Source organism: Prunus dulcis, chromosome 5, assembly GCF_902201215.1.
Source record: "Prunus dulcis chromosome 5, ALMONDv2, whole genome shotgun sequence".
Classification (NCBI taxonomy): Eukaryota; Viridiplantae; Streptophyta; class Magnoliopsida; order Rosales; family Rosaceae; genus Prunus; species Prunus dulcis.
Window position 1 is genome coordinate 17,481,737 of NC_047654.1, and position 21,709 is coordinate 17,503,445.

A 21,709-nucleotide genomic window follows, 5' to 3' on the forward strand; every position below is an offset into this window, starting at 1 on the left:
TCTCTAAGAAATCCAAAAATAAATAAGAGCATTTTTGTCAATTTTAACTTCTTTTCAAAATATTTCTCTCTCCTTTAATTTTTCCCAAAATATCCCCTTTTTTCTTCTGTCGTGTTCCTAACCAAACACAACCTTGTTTTCTGAGAGTTAAACTGGACCAGGTACAATTGGAAGTGGATGCATCACGTTTCGTGAGGGAGGGACCCACATGCATGGTGTTAAAAATGTCACGGCGAATAATTTTCCGCGAGAGAGAGGGACCGCGCAGTGAAATTGGAAATTGGAAGGGTCAAAATTCAAGACTGAACACCAAAGAGAGGAAAGTAATGGTGTTAAAATTGCAGCCACACAGTTTTCCCATTCAAAGAGAAAGAGCCCAAACACTTTTATGGATTGATATCTCAGCAACAAGCATAGAGCTTTTCCCCTTTTTTCAGGCCGCAAGCCAAGAAGCCAAGCCCAGTACAATTTCATGGGAACAGTCTTAGACTCCCATTTCTTAGCTCTCACGGCCATTGTCACTGTAACTATGCTCTTATCTCTCTATCTCTTTATGGTTTTTTCTTTTTCCTTCTGGATTTCATTTCCTTTCTGAAAGTTTTTAAATTTAGTGTTTTTGTGGTTTTTTTCTTCAAGGTGGGGTATCAGTTGTTGTTCTTCATAATCACTGCTCTTCTCAAGTTCGACAAAATCACTGACTTCGCCGGTATACTTCTCTCTGAATTTATTTCCTGAGAATTTGGTTGTTAATTTCATGGTGGCTCAATCAAAACGCAAGTCAACAAAAACAGAGAAATATCAATACTAATTGGAAAATCATTGGGTTGTTTGGTTGCCAAGAAATGCTTGCTCAGACATGATTGATATATTTATGACATAATTTGTATAATTGTATTTACTTGCTGATTATGTTTTTGTTCTTTTTACAGGAAGTACCAATTTTGTTATACTTGCTATACTGACTTTGGTTGTCAAGGGCTCATGGCATTTTAGACAGGTATTATCTCTTCTGCATCGTCCTAGGAGAAAAATACGTTTGTTTTCTTCATCATAGTTCCTTTTTTTCATGTCAAATTTATTATGCCTAAGGTGTGTGTCACAGTATTGAGTTTGCAGCTCTTCTTTTTCAGGTAGTGTTGAGTTTGCTTGTGGTAATATGGGGTCTTCGCCTGGGACTGTTTCTATTGATGAGGTGCATAACCAATGAAGCATTTGCATTGTATCATACATCTTATTAATTTCTGTTTCTTCCTCTCACCTTCTCCTTTAAAGAATGGCAGGCTTGCTTGTGTGTTGATTCTATTTTGTGATTCTTTTGTGTTGCTTTTGTGTTTATCAAAATCCGATCATGATTTTCATACTCGTGCAATTTCCTGGTCAGGATTTTGCAATGGGGAGAGGACCGGCGTTTTGATGAAATGCGTAATAATATAGGAAAATTGGCAATTTTCTGGATATTTCAGGTTTTCTACCTTTCCCTGCTTCCGGATTTTGTTAGACCGAATTGTGTCCTGCTTGTTCTCCGAAGGACAAAGTTATTTGATTCTTGAAGCAACCTTATTTTTCTGCAGGCTGTCTGGGTATGGACTGTGAGTTTGCCTGTAACAGTTGTTAATGCAAGCAACAGAAACCCATCGCGCCAAGCTCAGGACATAATTGGATGGATCATATGGTTTGTGGGTTTTGCAGTTGAAGCTACAGCTGATCAGCAAAAACTGACGTTCAAAAGTTCTCCACAAAATAGAGGAAAGTGGTGCAATGCCGGACTATGGAAATACACTCGACATCCGAACTATTTTGGCGAGGTTAGTGTTGAAGTGGCATTCAATGCCACAAACTTAGAATTGATGCTGCACTGAACCCGTTACCAAAATGTTTTTTTTTTGGCATTCATGCTGTCAAATTTTCAATGGAACTTTGATAAATTTTGTGCTCAGATATTCCTTTGGTGGGGAGTATTTGTGGCTTCCACACCTGTATTAAAAGGTGCAGAGTGGCTGGTGATTCTTGGACCAATCTTTCTCACATTGTTGCTTCTTTTCATCAGCGGCATACCGTTGCTTGAGGTTTGCTTCCTCTTTCTTCTGATGTTATTGCAAAATACATAGCACTTGAAGAGTTGCTAATGATGTCTGCTTGAACAATAACAGGAGTCTGCCGATAAGAAGTTTGGAAATGTGGGCGAATATAGGCTGTACAAAAGAACAACTAGGTTAACCTCAGGTTTCATTTTGGTATGTGTTTGTTTTGAGTATGAATTGCAGTAACTGAGACCAACACATTCTGTTTCAGCCCTCTCATTCCGCTACCCCCGGTTATATACAAGAACTTGCCCTTGTGGTTCAAAGCAACTTTTCTCTTCGAATTTCCTCTCTACAGTCGTAATCTTCCTCGAGAAGAGCCAAACTGGTGAGTTTACAATCTGTTAGAAAGTATTATTTTCTCACCTACCAAATTGTTCCAAATTTGTCAGACATTTGCCATCTGTGCAAGGTGTAGAACAAGCCGGCTAGAAGGAAGCGATGGATTGAAGATTGGCTAGCCTAGAACTTGATTCTTTTGTAATACTTGGAATTATCATAACTACAGTTGAATGGAATACGACTTTTTATTATTTATTATTTATTAACGTTTCAAGCTGCTACCTCAAGATTTTTATGCTAGCAATTGCTTTGTACCACTTCCAATATTTGTATTTAATGCTTAATTTTTCTATCGCCGTCCTTATGAGCAAGCAGAAAGAGAGTTAACATAATACCAAGCTGTGAACATATATAAAATTTTCATCGTGTAAATAATACATGCCTACCCTTTCAATTTCAGTTCATTGCCTCTATGTATTATTAGGTATGGGGGGGAAACTGCACAAATCACACCCCAGGTAACTGATACCTCATAAAAGTTGAGGAAATGAACCAAAAAAAAAAAAGATTTAAAAACAAATTATATTATACTATACACCTGCAGTGTCATTAATGTTTTCCAAGGATATGACAGCCCCGGATTTGATCTCATTTGAAGCTGGAGAATGGGACACAAGAATATAAATGACCCAGAAGTGAAGGCATACAAAGTAAATCAAGGCCCATAATTTTGCAGTCCAATTCCTCCTCAAAAACACTGCTCCGGCCAAGAAAATAGAATCCAATTGCTGAAGCGCTGAACCCAGGTGCTTCCTGCCAGAACGGATCCTGTCTTCAAACAAAGGTCTGCCTGATTCTATGTCCCTTGATAAGGAACCAGAAATTTCAGTCATGGACTTGCTTTCATCTAGCAACCTTGACACTGCCTGCAGGATGCATAGATTAAATTAGCCTCTCTCCTGCGCATAGATCCATCTTGCGCATTAAAATTTCATCACGAAAGAGTTATCAGTAGAATCAACGTACCTCAATTCTGAACAGAAGAGTTGCTTTCTCCGAGGAAAGAGCCTCAACCTGGTTGAAGTAGAATCATACATGACAGTTTCTCAAAAAATAAACCAGACTTTTTTTGAATATATTCTGGTTCTTTCCAGATATATACAAGTCAGTGATAAAGCCAAACCCATATATTTTATAAGTCTTATATTTTTATGTGAACAGACAAAAACTTGAAGGAACCAAGGGAATTAAGAAAGATTTTGGAATCACAAACCTGGGCTTGTTTATGAATCAAATGGTCAGTCATCTGAGCAAGCCTTCTCTTGAGCTCAATTTCTACTTCTGTTGGCTCCTCTATCTCTTTCCTTGTCATTTCAATGTTTGCTTCCAGCTTCTGTGCCTGAAATGTAACAAGTGATTTCTTTTTTAATGGTTATGGGGGATCACAAGATTAAGGCAAGATATGAAAAATAAAAAACCACAACTTTGCAACAATATAATGAAATACTCTGACCTTATCTTGCAATCTCCCAACTTTATCAGTTACAAAAGCATATTCTGCCACCAAAATATCTCGTTCAAGTTCAACTCCTTTTGGAGCTGCTACTTTCTTTAAAGATATTTTTGCTTGATGAGCATCGGAGATCTTCCTCCTGAGTTCTACAGGAAGCAAAAAGAATTCCAAAAAATGATAGACCAAGATCCCAGTAACATAACATTGAAATGTTCAGAATTTATGCAAATTATTCACTGCTTTACACCATATGCCATATATGAGGCCAATAAAGAAGTCAATATATTCGCTATCTACTATTGCCTGAACCCTGGAATCAACTCTCAAGAAAACAATTGGTGCCATTAAATCTTTTATGTTCAGATTAGTTGTAAGTAATATCACATAAACAGAATATACCTTTTCAGAATAGGAAACATACCTTCGTGGTTCACTTCTTTTAACTCGACTTGCTGTCGAAGTTCTGCTACTCCATTAACCTAGACTCCCAAAAGAATGAAGGAAGAACAAGAAAAACATGTTAACAAGAGTCAAAAAGCACAAAAGTACTTGTGAGCTCTCAGCAGGTAAGGAAGTGCATCCAAGGCACTTAAAAGGCCAAAGAGGGGTTTCAAAAACCACAAAATTGAACTGGAAAAACAAGAAGGAATGGTTTAAGGACAAGCAGAAGCAGAACGATTTTACAATATTATTTCATCCACTACTTTGAACCATCATAACAATTAAACCAACTGGACAATTATCTTTTGCTCAAAACTTCAATTGAAAAGGTTATCCGAGGTTCATTGTATCACACCAATCATTTGAATCAGGATATAGTCATACCTCTACTTCAAGATTCCATTGCACGGTGGCTAGGGATTTTGCAAGGTCAGCATTTGCAGCCTGCAACAAACTTTGACCTTTAGTGAAAACAAAGTGAACCTATGTGTGAACACTGACTAAAAAGTTCGAGAAGCAGGGAGCTTCTACTTCTAGATTTAGTGGAGAAAAACAACGAACTCAAAATGAAATAAAAAAGATCTAAAATGCATAAGAAATCAGATGGAAAAAGGTTGTAGCACCTCCAGTTTAGCCAAACGTGCAAAGACTTCCATTCTAGTGTTATTATGTTTCTGCTTCTCCAAATCAGCAGCTTCCATGGTTTCCATCATAGTCATTTGCAGCTTGGAAGCCTGAAGCAGGAAAGTAGGTAAACTTAAGTAATAGCATTTTATGCAAGAGGTAATGGCCTTAGATAAAACAAAATGGAAAGACAGGATTACTGCAGCCAATCTGACAAGAATGATAAAAACAACAAAATCTCAGTAATCTTATTCTTACCTCTTGGGCTTGTTGTTTCACTTGCTCTTCAAGTATTTTCTCCAAGCTCTGCTTCTCTCCCTCTAATCTGGCAACAAGATTTTCCCTCTCTTTGATGGCCTCCACAGCTTTAGCTGCTGCTTTCTCAGCCAGAATCTTCTCCCTCTTCTTTCTTCTTTCCTCTTTCTCACGCTCACTCTCAGAATCAGAACTTGAACCTGAGTCCGACTCAGAGCTCCCATCACTTACCGAAGTAAAACTTCTTTTTAAGTCCTCAGAGGTAGAACTTCTAGACGCTTCACTGGACTCATGATTACCTCTGTCAGTACTTCTCAACCGATCACCCACATTCTCCCCTCCTATCTTCTTGTTAGAACCGCCATCATTTTTCTTTACCGACTGTAAAGAACCCTCCAATGAAAGCTCCTTAGAATCAAAATGTCCACCATTTTCTTCATTTCCCTTGTCTTTTGTTTCTGCTGAAGTGATGAATCCCATATCCCTATAATCCAACCCTCGTCCTTCCAAAATCTTAACATCACTCTTCAATTCAACAGTTGGAGACCTTCGTGCTGAATCCGAAAAAGAAACGCCAGACTCCTCCCCATCACTTACTTTACCATTCAATTTACTTCCTTCCCCAACACTTGCTCTCCTCCCCGACTTCAGAACATTATTGCTCCCAGTCTTTTGATTCTTCTTAACCTCCAAAACCGACAAGCTGGAAGTGGAGCTGGCACTGCCCTGCCTCCTGCCATCCTTCCTCAAACCACGAACACCTGGGAAACCATTGCCACGACTGGCGGTGGAACTAGTTGCCTGATTAGGTGCACTAAGGAGCTGAGTCCAGTCACTATCAGTAAGAGTAGGCTTAGGTTTCTGAGTTCCAACAATCTCTTTATCCCTATTAATAATAATATTATTATTATTCTTATTCTTATCACCATCATTACTGTTACTGGTGTTATTAAGAATGTTGAAACTGGGATCGCTGGTTAATTTTCCACGATAATCACTGTTTTCTATGGTTTTCTTTTTCAACTGGTCCTTCAAAGGCACACTGCCTCCCGTTTTCGTCGGAGTGTCCACGTTCAAGTCGTCGGCGAGAGGCTTCTCGTTTTTCCGCAACGACTCTGCAGCTTGCTGGTCGATCTAAACCGTCCATTTCACAATCACACGCATATCACATTACTATTCCAAACAGATCGAATATTCAAAATAAATATATTTTAAAAAAACCTTTAATTGCAGATCGACTAGTTTGCAAGAGAAGGTATTTTGTTTGGATGAATAAGATGTAAATTTTGGCCTGATTTCGACTAAATTTCCATTTCTTCAAAAGAGAAATAGCCAATTTATTTAAAAGCAATAATAATATGGGGAGGAGAAGGAAGAGAATTGTACCTGTTGAAGGATAGTTTCAGCGGCCCTGAGTTTGGAGGAGATCCAGTTGGCCATGGTCGTGCTAATTTAGCTCCTTTTTTCTGGAGAGAGCTACTCGAGGTGCATTTTTTATATTTGAAACGCAGCGTTTGATGTTGCAGAGGATGAAGCAAGAAGAAGGAGGGGGGGAATGGGATGGGAACGATGCGAGTCGAAAGGAGGAAGAAGGTGGAGGTGAAAACGCTCGAGTGACAGGCGGGTACACAGTATGAGTGAATGGGCTCGCCGTTTGATTTCGGTGATGAACAACCGGTTGCTCGTGGGTCCCGTAAGGGTTAATGGCTGTGATTATTCGAGGGAGGGAGACTTAACGCGCGTGTTCTACAATGACAACGACCAACGAACGTCTAGTGCTTCCGGGGTTGTTTGGTTGCAGCTTATTGTCTATCCTGGTGGGTTCTAACACATTAACACAAATTTCACTTTTCTGTAAACAAAGAAAAAGGAGGATTTCACTAATAAATCCATTTTAGCATGACATAATATATCCTTATAAATACATTAAGAACAAATTAAAAAATGACAAGTGATTAATTTTGAATTTTTCTATCTAAATAGACTTTGTATGAATTTTTATATAATATGTCATGCTAAAATAGGTTTTTAAATAAATATCTCAAGAAAAAAAAGAGGTTCGCATATCTGAATGTAGATAGAGAGAAAATTTTCATCTTAGTTCTCTTTTCTGCTTTTAATTTTTCTTTTTCATTTATAAAATAATCTATAAAAGAAGTAGATACTAATTAAAGAACACCAAAAAACAGACTGCATATAAAAATTTAATATATTATAAAAGTATAGCGGCTTGGTTATACTTTTAATATATTAATATATTTAATTAATTACTATTTATTAAGTAATTTATTAAATCAATAAAATATTGAAATACTAATTATTTATTAAAAAATAATAATTAAAACATAATTACTAATTAAAGTCATTGAAAAAAAATAAGATATTACTTAAAATATTCGAATACATTTAAAGAGTATAGCCGCACGGCTATACTTTATTTAAAATATTTGTATAAATTTAAAAAATAAAGCCGCGCGGCTATACCGTTTAAACATTAATATATTTTATAAGTATCTTATAAAAGCAGCAGCCTATTGAGAAAGTCTTAAAACTAGAAAAGCACCCTGTGAAAGTCTTAAACAGAAACTCCAACTTGAGGATTGGTTGTGGCATCAAACACCGCAAAGCAAATGATTTCGAAAAAACCCATAGCATAACAAACTGACTCATATTTGTGGAATGATGGGCAAGAGCATCCTTCTTCATTATCTATTGTATCTTTTGTTACATACATCAAAGCATTTCAATTATATATGATAAAAATGAAAGCGATCTTAGCAATAAGGTCGTTCTATGCAATCCATAGGGTGATGTAAAGGCACTGACACGCATCAAACAAGCTCAATAATCAGCAAATGTCAATTTATCGTGTCGATCATGAAACACAAAAGACTTTATTAGGACATTAGAAGTAAAAAGCCTCTGTCATAAGATTTCTTTTGTGAATTTTATGCTTCTCATATACATAATAAGTAGCTCATTAACTAACTACGCAAATAGAGCTCATTTCCTAAGTTCATGCAATCACATATGTTACATGAACTTGGGTATGGGAGTTAGACGAGGGTGGATGCCCAATGTCTTACTTCGAAGGTCTTCTATGCGTCTGCAATTCCTAGTGCCCCTTACCACTTAGCTGTGTCATGTCTTTTTAACTTGACACGGGCATAAGCCATCTTCACGAGCTCACCCAACCCAACAAGTAGAACCTAGAAGAGGTTCCTTTTAACATCCTCCTGAGCCCAAACGAGCACAACAAAACATAGACAAAGTCAAAGCCATTATATAAAGCCAATATAAATATAAAAAGCCCAAAAAGCAACCTCCGTTTTCAGCTTTTCTGCTATGATATTGAAGGAAAATATTTCTTTCTTTTATCATGTAAGTAGAAGTTCTATATTTATGTAAATATCAGTGTGATGTGTGTATAAGTTTTTTTTTTGGGTCTTTTTTTATGAATTATTTTTACATGTATGTCAAATTATGACTGGCATGAAAGATGAGTATTTCTTTACAGGGAAGGGAGGCAAGCAATATCCCATATTAAAGGAACTCCTTAAGATTGAGGAGCAACTCCTCTTTACAATCAATGTTGTTTTGTCACGTGTTAAATTATTTTAATATTCTATTTTCTTTTTCGATGAAACTTTGTCAATGTTACTAAAATTTGGCAAGTGCCAAAACCCCATTGGTTTAAAGAGAGTTTTAAGGAGGAGCTCCTTCTCAATTTTAAAGAGTCAAGTCGTGCTCCATATTAAATTGGTTACCGCTTAGTTTAGGAAAAAACTTAACACCTTAAAATTGAGGAAGAGCTCCTCCTCACAACAAATGGAGTTTTTGACACTTATCAAGTTCCTTGAACTTTATTTTCTTTTGAATTTGTTTAACTTTATTTTCTTTTCAAATTTTACAAATGTTATTATCTCATTTGTTGTGAATCCTCCTCAGTTTTAAGGAGGCAAGCCATGTTTGTTTAAAGAAACCATCCCATATATAATGTTTTATGTTTCTATTTTATATATATACATAGAGACGCATTTTAAAAAATAAGAAAATGAAATTCACACGAGAATAATAATAATAATCAACCTCAAAACTCTTGTATACAAGAAGCTCCCTTGGAGTATAAATGGAGGAGCAATCTAATTTGAGCAACAATAATAACTAGGTTGTTTAGTAGCCGTAACTTCATGGTCATCAATGTGGATGGTTTGCTTTGCAGAATGAAGACTTGGACTTGGAATGGTTTCATCCAGTTTAGCTTCCAAAATTTTCTGGCTTGTGATTTGATGAATCTTAGAAATCATATCCAAAAACACTCGCTCAACATTCACATTCTCTAAAGCAGAGGTTTCCATGAAACACAGGCCCTCCGTCTCTGCAAAAATTTTGCCTTCTTCCTCGGTAACCTCTCTAGAGTGACTCAAATCCGATTTGTTACCAGCAAGAACAATAACCATGTCGGAATTACCATATTCACGAAGCTCCCACAACCATTTACTCACATTTTCGAATGATAGTTTCCGGGTTATGTCATAAACTAGGATGGCACCAAGCGCCCCACGATAGTATGAACTAGTGATTGCTCTAAATCTGCGTGCGTCAAAAGCTATGTAACATTAATATTCAATACAATAAGAGCATCTATATAATTATACCATGCACTTTGATTTTTTCTTATTTGACACTACAGTACTCATGATGATGTTGCAAGGGGTGGTTTGTAGTTCTACTCAAGTGATTAGAGCATGCACTCGAGGTTTGTGTTCGAATCTCTCCTCCTCTAATATAGCTTGTATCGAACAATACTCATAATATCTTGCTTTATCTTTTGTCTCTTGGCCTCATTTATTTTATCATGTTAAAAGGCGATACTTTTTCTTTAATTGCGGCATAAATTGTTGTGGTGCAATGAAAGGAACAATTATCTACCTCAAGAATCCAAGGTTGACAAAGCAGGAAAGTAGGGTTGAAATTAATTGATAATTATGCCTAGTATTAGTACAACAATCAGCCATTGTTTTAAGCTAAGTAGCACCTAATGATAATATTAATAGCGGTGGTTCGTGAACTGCTTTACAGTCATCAGTAGCAACAACGATAAAAACAGAGACGTCCCTAAGAAACAAGCAAAGGAATCAGATAACAAACTTTAAGCTTTTTTGAGCTTTGTAATGTAGTAGACTCAAAGAAAGAAAAAAGAAGGAAAAAATTGAAATCAGTGTTTTAGGTAAAAGGTCGGGCCCCACCAGGGTGGAGTATTTTATTTAATTTAATTAGGATATAATTACAACTTTTGACTCTAATGGGACCAAATGATAAAAAAGAGAGGTACGGTTGAGGAGTAGTGTTTCCTGTATATCCATAATTTCATTCGGTTGCTTCAAAAGCTGGGAAACATAAAAACATCCATAAAGAAGAGAAAACAAAAACTTAAAAACAATATATGAAAGTTTTGAAAATTGAGTAACATGACAAGTAGTAGTTCAACTTGTTGATCCAAGCAACACAACACAACACAACACAACTGAAGTTATATGATGTTCTTTGGCATATGAATCATATGATCAAATGAAAAAAGATGATCAAACTTAAGGAGGAGGAGGAGGAGGAGAAGAAGAAGATGATGAGTACCTTTCTTGGCCTGCAGTGTCCCAAATTTGAGCCTTGATGAGTTTATCGCCCACTTTGATGTTCCGGTAAGCGAATTCGACTCCGATGGTGGGCTTGGAGTCTAAGCGGAATTCGTCTTTGGAAAATCTGGAAAGCAAATTGGATTTCCCAACACCAGAGTCCCCAATCAAAACTGCCTTAAACAGATAATCACACTCTTCATCAATTGAATCAGCCATCAACATTAAAACTTAAAACCAATAGCTTTTGAAAGGGAAGGGAAGGGGCAAAGCAAATCAGAATTGGGGAAGAGCCGTGTTCAAATGTATAATATATACAAGTTGAAGTTATAAGCTATGAACAAGTCCAAATCGATAGCATGGGGGAGGGAGGGAGGGAGAGTAATGAAATGAAAGGCATTTGCTTTTGGAGGGTACTGAGTCCTTTACATGTGACAACAATGAAAAAGACATGATGGCTGCTCCCCTCATCTTGTCGAGTTTAGTGCGTCTAATTAACATATTACTACTAGGACCAAACTTAATCTGCACCCCTAAGTTTTTTTTTCTTTTTTGAGGTCTCACATTACCAGCGAACTTAATCTAAGTTTTCTTCGACCAAAATTACCCCAATGGGTAATTGGGGTAAAACATTTTTCACTTAGAATTTCAGTATTTTACTATTTTTTCGAGTTTAAATGACATTTTCTCATCGGTCTTTTTCCACTCTATTATTGTAACACGCTGTAAGCTAATCACGGATCAGCTGCTGCTGTTGCTTTTGATCATGAATGTCAATGGCTGCCGAAAGCAGTTAGTATCTATCTTGTGATCTGAAGCTTGTTAATAATTCCAAATCTTTCCTAATATGAATTTCGCATGATTAGAAAATACCTTGGCATTGGACCTCATAACATAATCACGTGACACCACAGGGTCAGGACTCAGGCGACAGCCCACATTAGCCCGGCCTCCGCTTACATTTCCGTTTACAGAAATGAGTTGAGTTGGGCTTTAAAATGAAGCGAATAAATTGTTTGGGCTTCAATTGAATTTTGCCAAAAATTTCACCATCACGGAATCTTTTCCCTCCTCTTCAGTTCAATCTTATGTAAAAAAATTAATTTTCATCTCTCGTCTTCACATAATTAATTGGGAAATTTTCCAATCCACCACAACCACCCGAAGTTATAATTTACTATTTAAACCTACCAAGTTATGGCTGGCTGGTGTCCAAAACTTTTGATAAGCATGTGGCAGACACCTCCAAATTAATGACCGAATTCCTCAATCGGATTCAGATTCAGATCAATCTTTTAGGTTAGAAAACAAATTTGCCAAATTTGCCCCAGCCGTTTGTTTTTTTTAATTTTTCAGGAACGAGGACCACATGTTATTTCCTTAAATAAAAGAGTAAGTTTGCCTTATTGCACTGCAAGCAACTGCAACCTCCACTTGAAAACCAGCCTTACCCTTTCAACTACTCAACATTATGACAAACCTTTTAATTATATTTTTATTTACAAGCCATAATTTACTTTAAATTAATCCAATTTATAGAAGAAAATTCGAACTTGAGTCGTGCAAGGAAGCATACTCACATTCTGATAAATTGATTTAACCTGCATCTGCCGCTTTGATTATATTTAAGTAAAACTTTCTTGAACATGTTTTTTAACCATTGGCGTTCCTCTTTTTCATAGGAATCATATAGTGCTTTGATGTGTAAATAGCACTAGAAAATAGAAGCTAGTCTTTGATTTCTAAACCTTTTCATTTCTTTTGGGTCAAATCCTAATTACTAAATTTTGCCAGATTGGCAGCCCAACCATGTTTGGACTTTGGACCACGTCTTTGCGTCCACGGCCAAAAAATCACCATCACTATTATCGAGAAGTTGTATAGTGGGTGAGGGCCTTAAGCTTTCTTAACAGTTAGATCAAACCCTAATCAATTTAATCCAACGGTTAAGATGTAGACGTACGACCTTCAATATAGAATTCTTGCAGTATTATCAGATCCATGTAATATCATCGTTGACTCGTCAACGCACGTTCCCATTGAGTCATTGGCGCATCACCCCCTCCCACTACACAAGCAGCTTCACCGCCCACAAGGGAGGGCCACCCACAAGCACAAACTTGTGCTCCTTCTCCACCGCCCAAAACTAATTCTTCTTACCAATGCTTCCTTAACATTATCGTCAAATTTGAATATACAAATCGAAATAAAATAAAACAAAACCGGTAGCGTCATAATATTTCATTAAGGGAGAGGATTTTCTCGCGAAACAAACAGAAAGCAAAGAAGATAAATTTTGCCTCCTTTCAAGTAGTGTGATTTTGAACAGCCCACAATATAATCACAGAAACTATATATAAAAGGAAAGGATGTATTAGATCCTTTTTGCACATCCACTTGATCTAATATTGGTATATAAAAACCCTTTCCCAAAATTATTTTCCTAAATTTCAAAAGTCAACCCTAACTTTTAACTTTCACAGACGGGGGAAGAAGAGAGATGGAGATTCGGATCTAAGATCATAGACAAGAGACTACCATGTGCACTAGGCGTTGGTGTTGCTAACGGTACTGGCGTTGTTGCCCATCATCTTCTTGAACTCCTCGAAATTCACATTCCCATCGCCGTCAGCATCAACGGACTTGATCATCCGATTGCAATCTTCGAGGCTGCAAGTCATTTGGAGTTGATTGAGCACCAAATGGAGCTCGTTGGCCGAGATGAGGCCGTTGCGGTCCTGGTCGTAGAGATCGAAGGCGTCGCGAAGCTCGGCGGCGTTGCCGTCTTTGGAGCCGGAGACCCAGAAGGCGTTGAACTCGTCGAGGCAAATGAAGCCGTCGCGGTCGGTGTCGAGATCGCCCATGACACGCTGAAGCTCATCGGCAGAGACGTTGGAGCCGAGGGCCTTGAGCACGTTGCCGAGCTCGGAGACGGAGATCTTGCCGTCACCATTGGCGTCGAAGCTTTTGAAGACTCTCTGAACCTCGTCGGTGACAACTGGCTTGGCGTCGACGGATTTTGGGGCTTGGGCTGGGCTTGGGGTTCCGTTGGTTGCCATGACTTGTGGTTTTGGTTCTGGTAATTTGGTGTATAGAGTTTTCAGAATTGAAGAGAGAATGGGGGAAGTGTCGGGTATATATAATATATTAATGGGAGCATGGGGAAGTTAGGAGGGAAGGGATTTTTTGGAGCCACCAAAAAAAAAATACCGCCAAGAGAAGCGGGGAAAATTAGAGAGAAAAAGACAGCGGGCCAAAAAATAGAAATATTATTATTGTGGTAAAGAATTGCGAAGGTAAATTAAGCAAAAGGAATCTTATTTGGGATCAAATTTGGAAGTGATAACGCGGCATCTCTGAGGGGAGGAGGAGCTTTTCTACGACAACATTCTAATTTGAGGAATGGGTGGAATCAATGGGATTTTTGAGAGAATAGCAATAGGATTTTATTAATAGAAATTGTAACTAGTACAAAAATCGGACAATATTGTTAAAAATTAAATAAATTTCTCCATACATATGGGCTCAATAGGATTAATTGCGAATCAATGGGCTACAGAAACTTCCTTATTTCTGTTTGTTTTATCGACTCCTTTTCTCTCTCCCTCTTAAATGGGGATAGAGATGTATTTCTCCCTTTGCTGATGATATTAAGATTCTTTATATGGATTTTTCTTTTTTCCTTTTTAAAAAAAGAGTTAATTTCATGATGAGTCATGACTCGTAAAATAAGTGAATAAATTACACGTCTTCTTTAAATTAGTCATGTCACATGGGCAGGTGGTCCTAAAGCTCTGTCTCTCAGCAAACTAAAGTAAACGAATTATTTCGCGCGTGGACGCCAAGTGGTAGCGAAGTACACTCGGTTTGGACACGGTTTCAGTACTGCAAAAATAACAAGCAACCGCGTATTCTTTTGGTTTTGGGCCTTCCAAAATGTACGTACCCAATGAAAAAAAAGCAACACGTACCTGCCTTTGATGGTGGGCTCTATTGATAAAAAAAGAAAAACAAGGTAAGGTATCAAGACTTACCTTATCTATTTTTGTATATTGACCAGGAGGCACGGAGTCTTTCTTTTTCTTGTTTGAGTAGTTGATGCTGGTGGCACGCAAAATAGGACGCTTTTTTTTAAATAATTTTAATTTATTATTTATGATGTTTCTTCTTTCAGTTTTCTCTTTTTGATGATACAAATGATAGCCTAAATTAATCTAATTTATGAAGAGCGGAACTCAAACTTAAATAGGGCATATTCACTGTTTTGACTAATTGACCTAACTCGTTTATATTTTGGGTACACTATACGAATGCTAGAACTCGAATCCAAAATCTTACCTAAGAGAATAATTGTTCCAAACTAGTACACCAGTGAGTCCTTTGACCATCCGTTCTCTATTTCAACAGTGTTTTGGCGGTCAGCTAGTTCATCTGCAGTTTCTTTAACCTTTTCAAATCACATTATGCCAACAAGATCCCATTGTTTCTTCTTTGTTGCTGCTCTCTTGTTTCAGATTTTCCCCACTTTCACGCATTTTCTTACTCACCTATGGCCCATTTATGAATTGCAAAGTTGAATCCTCAGTACAAAACTGTTTCCTCGCATTGCCATGTAACTTGTCAAGAATCCTCCATGTCACAGAATCTGGAGCCAGTCCATTTCTTCTCATCTCTTTTACAACTTCATACGCTTCTTTCTTCAAACCCAATTTGCAAGCGGCATCAATCACAATGTTATAACTGTAAATATTTGGAGAGACCCCAGCATCTACTAGTTCGTAAAGGAAATGGCATGCCTCATCAAACTTTCCTGAATGGCAAATCCCTTTGATAATGGCTGCATATACAAAATTATCATGGATCTTTGAGGGCCAAATAACTTCATCCCAAAACCTCTTAGCCTCTTCTATTTGATCAGAGTCACACAACCCATCAATTATTATAGTGTAGGTGGTACTGTCAGCAGCCACACCATCACTTACCATGCGATTGAAAAGTTCCATTGCCTCTCTTGCTTGTTTATGCTTGAACAAACCACGAAGAACAGCATTATATGTGACGACATTCGGGCTAAAACCTTTCTCAGGCATTACATGGTGCAGTAGACCAAGTGCTTCTTCGGTTCTTCCAACATTCAATAAACCACTTATCATAGTTGTGAAGGTCACGACATCTGGGGCACAAAACTTTCCAGTCATCATATCATTTAGTACCTTTGAAGCTTCCTCAATTCTCCCCATCTTGCACAACCCATTGACAACTATGTTTAGGGTGATCACATCAGGCTGACATTGGGTCTGGAGCATAGAAACAAGTCCATTCAAAACCTCAGTTGTGTTGTTCATAAGACATAGCGCTCTCAAATATATGTTATACATCCTAGTTCTGTCCACTGCTTCCTTACTCAACATATAATGAAGAACCTCCCTTGCCTTGTGGGGGTCTGATTCTTGGCAAAGACCTTCCACTAGAACCTTGTACGTGTACTCAGACGGAAAATAACCAAATTTAATTCCTTCCTCCAGCAGCTGATAAGCCCTCATACAACCTCCCTCTTTGCTTAGTCCATGTAAAATAGAATTATAGGACGTTAGCTTTGGAGCAAACCCTGCATTTCTCATGATGTAAACAATCCTTGACGCTCCGTGATGCCTTCCGGCTTTACAAAGCGAGTCTATCATTTGTCCATAAGCAAAGTCCTCATTCACACTCTTCCCTTGTGGCATGTCTTCCGCAATGCCAAACACTTCTTGAAAATACCCTTCTCTACACATAGAATCGATGAGATTTGCAAAAGCCGCAGATTTTACAGTCGTATCATCCTCACCTTTCATTATCTCCCAAAGTTTGCCCATCCATTCCTTGGCACGCCCAACGTCCCTCTTCCGAAGAACACCGCGAATCATCACGCTATACGTGAGGGAATTGGGCGCTACGCCCTTTTCATCCATTTCGTCGAACACCTTCTGGGCATCACCTAACTCGCCAATAAGACAGTAGCCATTAATCAAGGTAGTGTAAGAAACAGCGTTGGGACAATGCCCTCTACTGAGCATGTCAAAGAACACTCTGTGAGCCTCCCAGGGCCGCAAGAGCAAGCAAAGTTGATCCATCAAACGGTTGTAATTAATCAACGATGGTACAAATTCAGGCTTAACATGACTCAAACGGTGAAGAAGACGCAATGTGGTATGTGGGGTTCGAGAATCGAGCAACCGAGCGACGATGACATTGCAAGTGCGCTCGTCGGGGACACAATCCGAAGCAATAGAGTGGGCAAAGCGGTGGTGGGCTTCCGCGAACCGATTGGAGTCGCAAAGAGCGTGAAGAATGCTGCTGAGGTTGAGGGAGTCAGGACGGTAGCCGAGAAGGCGGAGGCGGTCGAGTAGGTGAAGGGCTTGGTCGACGTTGCGGTGTGCGGTGCAGAGGGAGTGAATCTTTTTGGTCCAGTAAGACCTGTTGTCTATGCTTGTTTGGTCTTGGTCGCCGTCTTGTTGGTGGTGTTGTGGTTGTTGATGATGATGAGAGGGTTGGGTGGGGTGTGTAAAGAGGAAAGCAAGAGGGATGGTTATGGTTTTTGGGGTGATTTGTGTCTTGGTTGATGATATATTTGTGCGGAACATTTCATGCTTGTAATATGCAGCATATGCTGTTGTTGAGTTATAAAACTCTCTCTCTAGTTGTCTTCTCTACCATGCAAGAAAGAATGTGGGGGACAAACTAACAGCACGTGAAGACACCGAAGAGTCTCTGATATTTGGGCCCAGAGAAACTATGGGCTCAGAGCTTGAAGCACAAAGTCTCTTAAAGGGTTTGGGCTACAAACACTAGATTTGGACATAGGCCTGGGTTTGGAGAAATATGCTCATCACGGAAACCTATCACGGGCTCGTTTAGAAATGCTTCTCTAAGAAGCACTCATAACAAAAGCATTTTTATTATAAAGATATTGAAATTTTCATAAAAAATCAAAATGCTTTCTGAAAAAGTACTTGGGAGTGCTTCTCTAGAAAGAACTTCTATGACCCATAAGTTCTTCTAGATTTTTCTGTCAAATACTGTTATAAGGGTTTTTGGTTGTCAGAAAGCGCTTCCAAAAGCACTCCCAAACAGACCTCTAGTATCATAAGAGGAAAAAGATAAAAAGAACTAAAGCAATGAGACGGGAATAGGAAAGTTACACAGGCCTGGGTTTGCCCTTGTTTGTTTGGGGCAGTGTAGCATGGGAAGAAATTGATATTTCATTTGGTTAATAATTGTACGGGTGACTGAATCCAAAGTGAAATGTCATAGGACGGCTCATGTCAGAATTTTATAATTATTGTTCTTGGAACTTTTCACAACATACACATAATGTTGTATTCCATATAAGATCAATAATTTTGTTGTTGCAACACTCACTCTGTAAATAATGCATAAAGAAAATTGAACAGAGCTCCACATGCCTCCCATCTCTACATGTTTTTACCAAAGTAAGTACCCATATAATATAATTATAATTGATATTATGCATGAATGACGGAACAATTCATGAATGAATGGGGGAACATGAGGCCGAAAGAGAGTCAAAGATTTCCGCAAATATCGAAGGGTCCAATAATTCTGCTGCCCTGCCACGAGGGCCAAACACCCAGCTGTTTCCCTCCATCGTCCATTGTCCATTGTTATGAACTTATGTGCAGTGCAGAGGTTGTTTTCTCACGTGAATATCACATTCTTATTAATCTCCTGTCCTGACACCTCACTCCTCACAAATTATATATGTTATACGTGAAAACGGAAAACCTTACCAAATCTTAATACGCAACCGAGTCACACAAAACTGCTGCAACTCTAAAATGACACGTACTTTAATTAGGTTAGTTTTTTTGGTTAATTAGTCTTAAGTAAAAGTTGTTCACTCTTTCATTGCATCATTGTAGGAAGGAAGGTGAGAGTGGTTCGGTGGTCACCACCGGGAGGAGAATTATTCTAGTGTAGCCCGTGGTGGTGCGATATTTATTTAAAAAGAAGATATATATGTATATAAAGCCAAGGCAAGGAAGGACCATAAAAAGAGAAACAATAGCAGCACCAGTCTGCAGACAATTGGATACCAAAACTGGCACGCTTTTCAGCTCATGGGTACGCTTTTCAGCTCATAGATAACAGAGAAAACTGGCTTTACCAAAATACCCATCATTTTCCCGTCTAATCACAGCAAAGTAGATAGCATTGCTGGCAAGCAACAGGGCTACAACACCACCACAAATACAATACATCATACACGCTAATAAAACCCACTCAAATCTGAAGTTAACAGAGCATTAACTCAGTATTAATTAGGTAATTAAGTAGCTAATTCAGATTAGAAAGATGAGATCAAGATCAACGGTGGTGAGGGCAGAAGGTGACCACGTAATTGCCGCGAGTGCAAGTGGCAATGCTGGTGGGATCATCATAAGCATAAGAATAAGCTTTTGGACATGCAGCTTTGAAGATCTTGGAATAAGCCGTGGGCTTGCAAGACTGAGGGCTCCCAAAGCTGCCAGTGCAGCAATACCTGGGCGAGTTGAAGGCAGAGCAAGCGCTTTTGCAAGCCACCACTCTCCGGTTGTCATGAGACCGCACTTGGAGTCCCACAGGGCACATCATGTTCAGGTCGCTGATGCACCCGGCGTAGCTGCACTTGCCAGAGCCTTTGAACGGCTGGATGGAGATGGCCAGGTTGTACCCGTCGACGAGGCTCACGTCGTAGAAGTCTTGCTCGTTGCCAAGGGTGATCTCGGCAAGCGTGGCGGGTGGGGTCCCGCCAAGGCCGCTACAGAAGAGGTTGCCGCCGCAGTCACCGGTGGCGCAGCGGCCGCGGCCTGAGGAGTCGAAGGCACAGCCGTGGCGGCCCCAGAGGCGGCCGGACCAGAGAGGCGGGAGGTGGAGAGTGTAGGCCTTATTGGGGGGGAGGGTGAAGCCTCCTCTGGCTAGGATGGGCTGGCCTGCGCTGGGCTGAATGCCTGGCCACACTGGGTGGCTGCACTTGTTGTGCATTGTTATTGTGGTGGCTGATGAGACTTCAACTGCAAATAGATTAAGTTAATTAATTAGCCAAGAGAAGGAGATCCAAGGTAATATCCAGTTCGAGTCACATTGCATTTGCTATTAGTTTGAAAGACATGATTATAAAGAAAAAGTCACATTTTGGTTAGAGAGAGAGAGAGAGAGAGAGAGAGAGAGAGAGAGAGAGAGTATATAAGTGTGTACCTAGAACGTGGAGAAAGAGGAGGGTGGAGAGCATGAGAGTGAGGTTACACCTCAGTAAAGCAGCCATGGCTGTAGTTAGAGAAAAGAGGGAGAGATAAGAAGAAAACGGGGTTGCTCTTCTTCTCCAAAACCCTATGTACAGAACCCTATGTACAGAGGTGGGGTTTTATAGAGGAAAAAGGTGAGAAGGGGGTAAGTAAAGTAAAGGTGAGAATGGTAGGGTTGAGTTATTTCTGAAGACTTTACTTGTGTTGTTGTGCTTGTGAGTGAGTAGAGTGGGTAATTTTTTTGAAATGTGGAAGAAATTAAAGAGGTGGTTGGAATGAAATAATGTGGGGTATATGTATGCAATGAAATCACAAGACCCTTTCTCCTCCTTGACCTTTGAGTGGTGAAAATACCTCAAGGAGTGAGTGAGTGAGTGAGTGCTCACATTTCAAGAATGTTGTCAGAGGGTTAGTGGGGGAAAGTTTGTCTGCAACTGCATCCCATAAATAAAAAAGAAGCCTTAAAGCTATACGAGTACTAGTACTGCTTCACATATTCACATGTTAGCCTTAAAAAACTGTGAATAAAACTAAGAGATATTTTCTGCTTTTAAAAACCAAATAATGTACTGAGTGTATGCTCTTATTAATGGCGCCTGAGTTGATGTTGATCAGTAAATTCATGTGTGTCTAGACTCTAGTGTAGTAGTGTATCTCTTCCATCCAACTTTCACTCAAAAGTCTACCTGCAAATATACAGATGGTCTGACTCTGACCCTCCATCAGATCTTACCTCAAAACGCATTTAAAAAATCAACGGCTTAAATGTAAATCTATTGGGCTAGTGCAGTTCCCCAGTACCTGCACAACGATGATTTTAATATTCACCTCAGTCCTCAATTGGAATAGGCCCAAGAGATTCTATTCAGAATACTTGTCGTTTCATGGACTGCCCACATATTATACCATATCTATTCTTTTGTACTCGATTGATTCATTTTTTAAGAGGCGTAGATCGTTGCTATCAGACAGAAACATCTTACTAAGGCCCATCATCATGTAATTACTTTTATTTGTTTTTTTTTAAATATAAGCGATAGTCTAAATGACAAGGAGAATGAGAATTTCACACACACACACATAACTAAAGTGACATTGAGATTCGAACCAAAGTATCATAATGTTCAAACCTAAAACCACTGATCTGCAAGTTAAGACAAATTTCTACTAGGTTGCGAATTTAACTATTCTCTTTTTTCGTCGGGTTCTTTTTCTTTTCTTTTTGTTGGGAGTTTAGTCCAGTTTCAGTACAAGTAAAAGATTCAATCATGTGGTCTGGGCCAGAAAAGGCCCAAATTTGTGGACTTATATATAAGTGGATTTTTGGTAGGCTCATTTCACCATGAACAAGCTCAACTTCAAAGCTTATTTGGTTTTTTATATGGGCTTGGGCTTGGTCCTGGGCCGGATGAACAAAAGTCGAGAAGCTGACTAGGGTCAATCACAGAAATCAGTCAACGACGCATTAGTGTTGAAGCCCAAATGCTAGCCTCACCAGCAACAAGTTGGCAACAAAATTAACCGAGAGATGTAAATTAATTGATGTTTTTCTACATAGGTGATAGGTTCACATTTGCAAAATGATATATATTTATT

The 21,709-nt window shown here is 38.9% G+C and overlaps 6 protein-coding genes across 8 annotated transcripts; 1 reads left to right on the plus strand and 5 right to left on the minus strand.

Moving 5' to 3' along the window:
- Positions 1 to 258: 258 nt before the first annotated feature.
- On the plus strand, positions 259 to 2,715 carry LOC117629244. Of its 3 annotated transcripts, none has more exons than XM_034361775.1 (10): positions 259 to 523; positions 637 to 706; positions 930 to 997; positions 1,131 to 1,192; positions 1,382 to 1,463; positions 1,572 to 1,805; positions 1,938 to 2,066; positions 2,151 to 2,212; positions 2,293 to 2,409; positions 2,474 to 2,715. In XM_034361775.1, coding segments are annotated over exons 1-10 (876 nt in total). In that variant the 5' UTR covers positions 259 to 472; the 3' UTR covers positions 2,475 to 2,715. The 3 variants fall into 3 exon arrangements, with proteins under 3 accessions (XP_034217666.1, XP_034217664.1, XP_034217665.1); XM_034361773.1 differs by having other exon boundaries at positions 2,494 to 2,650; XM_034361774.1 differs by having other exon boundaries at positions 260 to 523; positions 2,500 to 2,650.
- A 31-nt stretch (positions 2,716 to 2,746) lies between these two features.
- On the minus strand, positions 2,747 to 6,993 carry LOC117629243 (golgin candidate 2). Its single transcript, XM_034361771.1, has 9 exons — positions 6,583 to 6,993; positions 5,200 to 6,330; positions 4,941 to 5,051; positions 4,702 to 4,761; positions 4,298 to 4,355; positions 3,877 to 4,022; positions 3,637 to 3,762; positions 3,390 to 3,437; positions 2,747 to 3,289 (listed from the first exon to the last, which is right to left on the minus strand). Exons 1-9 carry the CDS (start codon positions 6,634 to 6,636, stop codon positions 2,954 to 2,956), a joined length of 2,070 nt encoding a protein of 689 aa, XP_034217662.1. The 5' UTR covers positions 6,637 to 6,993; the 3' UTR covers positions 2,747 to 2,953.
- A 2,258-nt stretch (positions 6,994 to 9,251) lies between these two features.
- Positions 9,252 to 11,237, minus strand: LOC117628753 (ras-related protein RABA6a-like). Its single transcript, XM_034361268.1, has 2 exons — positions 10,831 to 11,237; positions 9,252 to 9,789 (listed from the first exon to the last, which is right to left on the minus strand). The coding sequence occupies exons 1-2, from the start codon at positions 11,052 to 11,054 to the stop codon at positions 9,339 to 9,341; spliced, it is 675 nt and encodes a 224-aa protein (XP_034217159.1). The 5' UTR covers positions 11,055 to 11,237; the 3' UTR covers positions 9,252 to 9,338.
- A 1,799-nt stretch (positions 11,238 to 13,036) lies between these two features.
- LOC117628197 (probable calcium-binding protein CML27) lies at positions 13,037 to 14,184 on the minus strand. Its single transcript, XM_034360586.1, has one exon. It carries the CDS (start codon positions 13,886 to 13,888, stop codon positions 13,376 to 13,378), a length of 513 nt encoding a protein of 170 aa, XP_034216477.1. The 5' UTR covers positions 13,889 to 14,184; the 3' UTR covers positions 13,037 to 13,375.
- Positions 14,185 to 15,083: 899 nt separating this feature from the next.
- On the minus strand, positions 15,084 to 17,503 carry LOC117627038 (pentatricopeptide repeat-containing protein At3g18020). Its single transcript, XM_034358909.1, has one exon. It carries the CDS (start codon positions 17,450 to 17,452, stop codon positions 15,377 to 15,379), a length of 2,076 nt encoding a protein of 691 aa, XP_034214800.1. The 5' UTR covers positions 17,453 to 17,503; the 3' UTR covers positions 15,084 to 15,376.
- A 1,378-nt stretch (positions 17,504 to 18,881) lies between these two features.
- Positions 18,882 to 20,380, minus strand: LOC117628531 (thaumatin-like protein). Its single transcript, XM_034361007.1, has 2 exons — positions 20,067 to 20,380; positions 18,882 to 19,882 (listed from the first exon to the last, which is right to left on the minus strand). Exons 1-2 carry the CDS (start codon positions 20,131 to 20,133, stop codon positions 19,197 to 19,199), a joined length of 753 nt encoding a protein of 250 aa, XP_034216898.1. The 5' UTR covers positions 20,134 to 20,380; the 3' UTR covers positions 18,882 to 19,196.
- Positions 20,381 to 21,709: the final 1,329 nt, after the last annotated feature.